The sequence below is a fragment of the Patella vulgata genome, chromosome 2, assembly GCF_932274485.2.
Source record: "Patella vulgata chromosome 2, xgPatVulg1.2, whole genome shotgun sequence".
NCBI classification, from domain to species: Eukaryota; Metazoa; Mollusca; class Gastropoda; family Patellidae; genus Patella; species Patella vulgata.
The window spans coordinates 63053472-63062401 of NC_065880.2; the positions used below are offsets into that span (position 1 = coordinate 63053472).

Here is an 8930-nt window from a genome sequence, read left to right on the forward strand (position 1 = left end):
CGGCAGAGATGACACTACGTTATTTAAGATTGGTTTTGAGAGTCAAAGGGCAGTTGGGTTTTCTGTGACCTAGGGAGAACATCTTTAGTTAGATATCTCCTGATCCAACCACCATATGTATATATATTATGCAGTAATAAAACATCTGTTTAATAAAAAGAGTAATGTGTTATGTTACATACTCTTAAGTGGTGCCGTTGATCGACGAACCTGTGGTTATGCTGCTTCCAGATTGATTTGACGACAGTGGTGGACAATTCTTCAGAATATACAAGGTGAGTCCTTTCTTTTGTAGTAGATATCATGGCCACGGAACCGGATATAAACACTTTATTTTCGAATTTAACTGGGGAATTGATAGGATTGTCCACTACTTTGAAACATCATGGGGTAAACCATTTAGTCGAATCATTTTCTGGGGATCAAAGTAAATATTTTAATTGGATAAAAAGTATCGAAAAATATGCGTTGTTATCAGAAATTTCAGACCAAAAAGTTAAATATATAGCTTACCAAGCTAGCCAGGGCCCAGTTAGTGATTTTTTAACCCGATATTTACCCGCAAATCCAAACGCGTCATGGACTGAAGTTAAGCGGGAACTGGCTTCACGGTATGATTTGATAACTGATAATCAATACGCTTTAGCTGTATTGCAAACAGCCAAACAAAAAGATGACGAGAAGGTACAGATATATGCTGAACGTCTAATTAATCTCGCTAATAGAGCATATTCGACAGAAGAAATGTTATTACCGCCCGTTCAGCGCCAATTGATTTCGATATTTTCAAATGGTATAAACAAAGATTACTTAAAATTAAAATTAATCCGAGAAAACCCTCAAACTTTATAAAGATGCAGTTGTGTCTACGATGGCGGAACAGAATATATGCGAAACATTGAGCCAATGGAAATCGATCATGTACGCCCTAATCGACGATGTTCTATTTGTAATCGATTCGGTCATAATACGAGAGATTGTACACAACGACGAGACAATGGTCATATAAATGCCTATTCAAATACCAATTCAACATTTTCCAAGCCTCGTGATAATTATAATGGGCGTCAAAATTTTTCATCTAACGGTCACTCAAATAAAATTATTTGCTGGGATTGTAATTCCCCTGGACATATTAGCCGAAACTGTCCAAATAAACCACAGCGACAAAGATTTTCCAAGCCAACATTCTCTCGACGTAGAAACGATAGGTATGATCGTGACCGACATTTAAACTAAAACGCTCTTTCCATGTTGAAGCGATTGGAAAGAGCAACTCGAATAACATGCCAATTTTTACTTTGAATTTATCTCAAAATCCGAGTTCTTGTGTCATTAAAGTAAATAAACAACGTTATAGGTCATTGATAGATAGTGGAGCCGATTGTAGTTTAATTAATTTTAAGATTTATCAACGATTATCAAACAAACCAATCATTGAAAAAGCCGATATAGGTTTACAGTCCGTTAGTGGGGTTCTTTAATTATACACGGTGCTATTAGTCTCTCCTTTAAGTTAGGACAAAGTCTGTTGACACACAAATTTTATGTTGTTTCTAATATCAATAGAAACTTTATTCTCGGTCGTGATTGGTTGACAAGTCAAGGTGTCCGTCTGTATTATGATTTAGGTTGCTTAAGTGTTAATAATGAATATATTCCTTTGGTTCAAGATGCACATATTTCTTCAATTCTTCGCTTAGTTACTCCGGTAAAAATTAAACCACAACAGTCTGTTTTATGTGCCGCACGTGTAAAACATTCCCCACATTTACATCCCTCTAAAATGTACGAGATTAATTCCATCGATCAAGGTTATCTAAGTTACCAAGCAGGTTTATCAATTAATAATAGTATTAATATAGCAAAATTGCATAACAAATTTTCTGTAGCAATTACAAATAACTCTAATCGAACTTATTATCTCCGTAAAGGTTGCGTAGTTGGTAAAATCGAAAAGGTGGAATCAGCTAGTGTGAACTCTGTTAATGAATTTTCTTCTTCTATGCAAAGCGTACCAGATACCGACAACGTATTAGACAACATTAATGTCCCCAAGGAACACAAATTAAACATAGAAAATTTTTTGAGCCAGAATAAGGATTTATTTGCTAAATCTGATTTAGACTTGACGCAGACTGATACTGTGCAAATGAAAATTGATACAGGTTCTCACCCTCCAATTAAATTGCGACCTTACCTTACCGCACACCTTTAAACAAACTTGAGACTGTAGACAAAGCTATTGATGACATGTTAGCTGCACGAGTTATATCTCCCTCACAATCGGCGTGGTCATTTCCAATCGTTATCGTAGATAAAAAGGATGGTAGTAAGCGCTTTTACGTAGATTTCCGCAAACTTAACCAAATTACCAAGCCTAATTTGAAAAATTGACGAGACTTACCTTGGTACAGTTGAAGTCAATTTTAAATTATGTGAGTCATAGGACTCACTGTAGGGATTAAATGAGAGTGTAGCACGTGCCGCAGATTGTCAGTCTTTAAAGTAACAAAAATATATAAGATTGAACAAATTTTTTTTTTTTTTTTTTTTTAGTAGATTCGGATTCCATTTTATCATGAAATAAACTTGTATGTGCACAGCTTACACAAGCTGGCAAAATTGTAGGGATGGGCGGGAGGCATTTAATCCCTACAGTGAGTCCTATGACTCACATAATTTAAAATTGACTTCAACTGTACCAAGGTAAGTCTCGTCAATTTTTCAAATTATATTTCGTCATATCACTTCCGGTCATAAATGAGACTTCAAAGCTGGTGAAATCTTTATATTTGGCATATTACATACATATAGTAACAAAGAAACAATAAGATTGGCAATTTTAGTTTATTCTTTGAGTACTGTATCCACAAATCTAGAATTTGCAGTAGATATTATATCCTTCTTATAAAATTTGAAAAAAGTTCCTGCATTGCTCCAGCCACCAGCATGCAGAATATCCTGAATAGGAACAGAGTTTTTATGAGCCTTAGAACATACGGCTGACCTCACTGTATGTGAACCATAAACATTGGTGTCTATATCAGAACGTTCCATCACAGTTTTAATCCATCTAGACACTGTGTCCCGGGACACTTTTTTATGGGGTTTAATAAAGCTCAAAAATAATGAAAACTCGTTTTTACGAATATCTACTGTTCTTTGTAAATATTCTTTCATGGCAGTATATACACACAACCTCCTATCTGGAGGGTAAACTTTCATTGACACACATTTAACACTAGCACATGGTCTGCTCTGTTTTTGTAAACCACTGAGTTCAAAAGAAAATTCACATTTAGTTTTAACCATATTCTTTATAGATAAAAGATGAATAGCATGTACTCGTAACACATTTGTCAGTGCAATTAGCATTGTAAGTTTCAGAGTTAAGTCTTTCAAACTCAAGTCCTTCACTGGCGAAAGCTTCTTCAAGTAAAGCAAAACTTTACCTACATCCCATGTCACCATATGTCGCGGTTTCGAGGGTCTCAAATTAAACACACCCCTCATAAATTTTGATATAACTGGATGAGTTCCAACAGAATGTCCTTGAATAATGATTCCCATCGCTGATAATGCGGACCTTGCTGTGTTTAGGGAGCTATAACTTAACCCAGTTTCAAAAAGTTCTGTGAGAAAACTTGTAACATCTGCTATAGATGATTGAATGATACTAATCTTCTTTTTACCACAGTATTGTATCCATCTCTTAATGAACACGGAATATTGTTTTTTAGTCCCAGTTTTCCAGGAAGCCAGGAGAATTCTTGTAGACTGTTCAGAAAGACCTTGTTCTTTATATGATTTCCGGAGACATGGCAAGCGATCAATACCAACTTTCGTCGAAGAGGATGGCTCTGATTCTGTTTGTGTGTCAATGTCAGCAAGTCTTTCATTTTCGGAATCAGTAGAGGTGGATGAATAAGTAGTTCCATTAGATGGACAAACCAAACTTGGGTTGGCCATAGAGGGGCAATAACTATGCCTGTAGCTTTGTCCTCTCGTATCTTCTTGATACAGCGTCCCAATAGGCTGAAAGGAGGAAAAATATATACACACTCAAATTGATTCCAATCAACTGTAAATGAATCCACGAATAAAGATTCTGGGTCTGGACTCCAAGATGCAAAACAAGACACTTGTTTATTGAGCCTTGAAGCAAAGAGATCAATTGTTGGAGTGCCAAATTTTTGACATATAGATTGAAATATTGATGGCTTCAATTTCCATTCAGTGCGGTCATTGAAAACCCTTGAGCAGAGATCAGCATCAGTGTTTGATTTTCCTGCAATATGAGAGGCAGAAATCCACAAATTATGGTCTATACACCAAAACCATATTTTCCTAGCTGCCAAGTTACAAGATGCAGACTTCATGCCACCCATATTGTTGATATAGCTGACTGCTGTTGTGTTATCACACAAGATCTTCACATGCATAAACGGCTGCAAATGAGTTTTAAACGATTTTAGGGCAAATAAAACAGCCAACATTTCTAGATAATTGATATGATTCTGTTTCTCTGAACATGTCCATTGTCCCCCTGTTTTAGCAACAGATTCCAAAACAGCTCCCCATCCTTGGAGGGAAGAGTCTGTTGTTATTGTGATATTTGGATTTCCATGCGAGATATGGCGTATCTGACTATGTATATTTGTATACCACCAAGCAAGTTCAGACTGCATATCATGTGTGATAAGAACAAAATTATCAAAGTTACCTTGCTTTTCCCTTAGAGCCTGTACCTTACTCGACTCCAAAATTCGATAAAATAATGGCCCGTATTCTACGGCCGAAAAACTTGATATGATAAGACCAATAACATGAGCCAAATCACGAATAGTAACTTTAACTTTCTTTGAAATTCTTAAACACTCATCTGCAATGTAAGCTTTCTTGTTCTCTGGAAGAAAAACAGTCATACTACTAGAATCAATCACATTACCTAGAAACGTAACTTGTTTTGATGGTTGAAAAACACTCTTGTTTGGATGAACCATAAAACCTAACTTTTCTACCAAATTAACAGTGGTCTGTACACTGTGGTTACATTCATTTTCAGATTCTGCTAACAAAAGACTATCGTCAATATATCCTGAGCACAGAATGCCTGCGTTTCTAAGCGACGAATAAACTGGTTTCATAAGCTTAGTAAATAGTAGGGGCGCCAGAGAATAACCATTTGGCAAGCATGTATACTGAAATATTTTCCCCCCCCATAGGAAACGAAAATATCTCTGATCTTCCTCAGCTATACTGACAGAATAGTATGCGTGTCGGATGTCAATCGTGCTCATAAAACAATCTTTTGAGACCAAGTTAAGGGTAGATTCGAATGTATCCATTTTAAAATGGCGATAAGGTACAAACTCATTGAGTTTCTTTAAGTTCAAAATCATGCGAAACTCTCCATCTTTCTTAGGCCTTACAAAAATTGGCGAAAGAAATTGATTTGACTGAGGGGTTACCTCAATAAGAACCTTAGTTTTGACCATATTAGAAATTTCTGATTCAATAGCTTCACTCTCTCGAGTGTTAAATTTAGGTTCAAATTTAAAGTTATGTTGATTTGGAGAGATCCCATCTATAAATTCAATGTGACAGTGTTTTACTATATCTAGAACATGAGGGTCAGAAGTTATTTCCTTCCATGCCGAGGAAAAATATTTCAAGCGCCCTGCCGAGAAACTCACCTTATTAGTTGAGTCTATTGACTTTTGCTTCTCAGATTCTGGGGCATACTGCCCCGCCTGTAGTTTTTTGTAGAGTACTTGACATTAGCTTGTGCTTGTGGATACATGGCACGACCTCTGCCTCTTCCATATCGCCCTCTAGATCTACCTCTCCAGGGTCTACCTCTTGAAAATGAACTTCTTTGGGGATAGTTCTGTAATTTCTGGCCAATGCGACTGCAGTCGGCTATTTCTTTGGCTAACTTAGGCACATCATCTCCAAATAAAAAAGTGGTGAAAGGCTGTGACTGTGCAACAAGTGCGAAAATTCTGGGCGTAGATCAGCCTTTATGAAGTCCCTTCTAGTAAGGTTGATTTGACGGTTTGAGTGACCCAAAAGGGCTAAACTGTCGTTCAGTTTATCTATAACATCTGGTATGGCTGTACTCGGCAAGTTAGAAGTATCGGCTAGATCTGCAAGAGAATCTACTGCTTTACTCAATATGATGGCAGACTTGATAACCGAACTTTCAATGGCCTGCATTTTCCGATCAGAACTCCTCGATTCTGGTGTCATAATGTCCCATACTAATTGGTTTGTTTTTACCAGTACCAAACCATCACAATTTTTCGGACGGGCTGTAACTTCATCCTTAGTTAGAGCATTGTACTGGTCCTCACTCATACCATTTTTGAAAAGTTCATTTACATTATTAGCCAGTACTACATCAACATTTTTGTCAACGACAGAGTCAGACGGTTTGAAACGTTTTGACATTAATGAAAACCTATTCTCGGTATCACCACCATAATCATCCTTTGAGGGTGACGAACCTAATTTCCGTTTATGGCCAGGATGGTTTTGGCTAGGATCAATATAAGATTCCTCGTCAGTTTCAAGTTCATATTGCTCATCATATTCTTCTTCATCATAATATGATTGATTTTCTAAGGTAACAAGTCTGGCGGCTTGTTCTCCTTGTTTTTCCTGAATGTCTTTCAGAATTTTTATTATTTCAGTATTGCCGGTCGAATGAGTCGATGAATCTCTTGAAGATTTTTTACTGCTTCTCTGACCAGCGTGCAGTTTAGAACCAGAAGTTGACGGTAAAGGTGAAGCTAAAGTCGAGGCGATTTTTGACTTCGTCAGCTGACTCGCCATTACCGGAGTTTTATCACATTTCTCCTTAGATTTTTGGGTAGAAAATTCCATATAAACATCGGTACTATCCTCTAATAAGGCTGGGTTTAAATCTTCCCATCCCAAATCAACTTTACCAACCGACGAGCTTCTCAAGTTCTTTTTCTGTTTGTCGTCCGCCATCTTGCCACAAACGAGTCCGCGACTCGTGCAAGTTTACGATAGTCGTAAAAGAAAAAATATTTATTTCTTTCAAGAAAGAAAATCAATGCGGCAGACAAAAAACAAATAAATGACTTAGTATAAAGCCTTGAACAACTGAGAAAAGACTTAGTGCGGCAAATAGAAGACCACGTCTTCTTCGTTCAAGTGTAAACGCTACAATGACAATCTGCGGCACGTGCTACACTCTCATTTATGACCGGAAGTGATATGACGAAATATAATTCTTATCCTCTTCGCCGAATTGATAACATTTTGGCACAACTTCACAATAAGCAATACTTTACAACCCTTGATTTAAAATCTGGCTATTGGCAAATATTAATGGATGAACAAGATCGTGAAAAAACTGCTTTTATTTGTCATAGAGGGTTATTCGAATTCAATACCATGCCTTTCGGGATCGTCAATGCCCCAGGAATTTTTCAAAATTTGATGCAAGTTGTACTAAAAGATCTCAACGCTTTTGCAATTGCTTATCTTGATGATATTCTTATCTTTTCTTCATCCTATGATGAACACATTTCCCATATTGATCAAGTATTTCATCGTCTAAGAGAACATAATTTAAAACTCAAACTTTCTAAATGCAATTTTCTTCAAAAAGAAACCAATTATCTTGGTTTTATCATTTCGGAACACGGAATTAAGCCTGACCCAGAGAAAGTACAGGCGATAAATTCTTTGGCTGAACCTAGATCTGTAAAAGGTGTTCGGAGCTTTATAGGAATGTGTGGTTATTACCGCCGTTTTATCCCTGACTTTTCTAAGATCGCCGAACCTCTTATCGCCTTAACTAGAAAGAAAGTTAAATTGAATTTTCATGCAGAATGTAGACTAGCTTTTAAGAAACTTAAAGATCAGCTAGCCAGTATTCCCTTGCTAATATATCCAGATCGCAATAAGCCATATGTTCTGTATACCGATGCTAGCGATTCTACAATAGGCGCATGTCTTGTGCAAAACATATCAAATAATCATGGCGAAGAAATCGAAGCTCCCATGTATTTACTCTCTCATAAATTGTCTGACACTCAAACACGGTGGTCCACCATCGAAAAGGAGTGTTATGCAATACATTACGCTTTGTAGAAATTCGACTATTATCTACACGACGCAAATTTTGTCATTAGGACTGATCACAAACCCCTCAAGTATATCTTTGATTCGCCTATGCAAAACAAGAAAATACAACTTTGGGCCTTAAATATGACCAACTACAATTGTAAAATCGAATATCTCCCCGGCAAACTAAATATTATTGCCGATTTCTTAAGTCGCATGTCGCAAAAGTCTGCTGTTACTGAGGATCACCAGGAATTACAACTTGTAGAAAATGCATTAGAAATAAATGCTCTTAATTCCAATCGATTTGACCCCAACGAATATGCAAAATGCGAGATTGAGCCCGAGTCCCAAACTACGACGGATATATCTATAGCCGGTTATATTATTGAGGAGCAATCGAAAGACAAACAAATTAGTAAAATTATCTCTCAGTTGACTAAGAACGATCATAAATCAGCAAATTTCAAGAAATATCTAATTATAAATCATGTTCTGTACTATGTTTCTCATGTCGACAGCGAACCTAATCCCCGATTATATGTACCGGTTCATCTGCAAGCTGAAGTCTTACAACAATATCACAATTTGTTTCATCTTGGTATTGATAAGACCTACAGTATGGTTGCACAAAAGTATTATTGGCCTAACCTGTATAAACAGATTTATACGTATGTGTCTGCATACGTCCCGTGTCAAACCAGGTCACTTCGTAAAGCCAAGCCCACTCTGCAGGAAACTGACATCCCTCCATACCCCTTTGCAAAGTTGTTGTTAGACTTATCAGGCCCTTATCCAATTTCCCTATCTGGCAATAAGTACAT

At 37.0% G+C, this 8930-nt stretch overlaps 1 protein-coding gene across 4 annotated transcripts; it reads right to left on the reverse strand.

The window, feature by feature from the left end:
- Window positions 1–1168: 1168 nt before the first annotated feature.
- Window positions 1169–8151, reverse strand: LOC126811206 (uncharacterized). 4 transcript variants are annotated; one of them, XM_056098530.1, is made up of 3 exons: window positions 5700–8151; window positions 4727–4909; window positions 1169–4038 (listed from the first exon to the last, which is right to left on the reverse strand). In XM_056098530.1, exon 3 carries the CDS (start codon window positions 3970–3972, stop codon window positions 2851–2853), a length of 1122 nt encoding a protein of 373 aa, XP_055954505.1. In that variant the 5' UTR covers window positions 3973–4038; window positions 4727–4909; window positions 5700–8151; the 3' UTR covers window positions 1169–2850. The 4 variants fall into 3 exon arrangements, with proteins under 4 accessions (XP_055954505.1, XP_055954506.1, XP_055954504.1 ...); XM_056098529.1 differs by having other exon boundaries at window positions 1169–4909; XM_056098531.1 differs by lacking the exon at window positions 4727–4909.
- Between the last annotated feature and the right edge of the window lie 779 nt (window positions 8152–8930).

Excerpts from the sequence above, each read along its gene's own strand:
- LOC126811206 (XM_056098531.1), bottom strand. The coding sequence starts at position 3,972 with ATGGCCAACCCAAGTTTGGTTTGTCCATCTAATGGAACTACTTATTCA.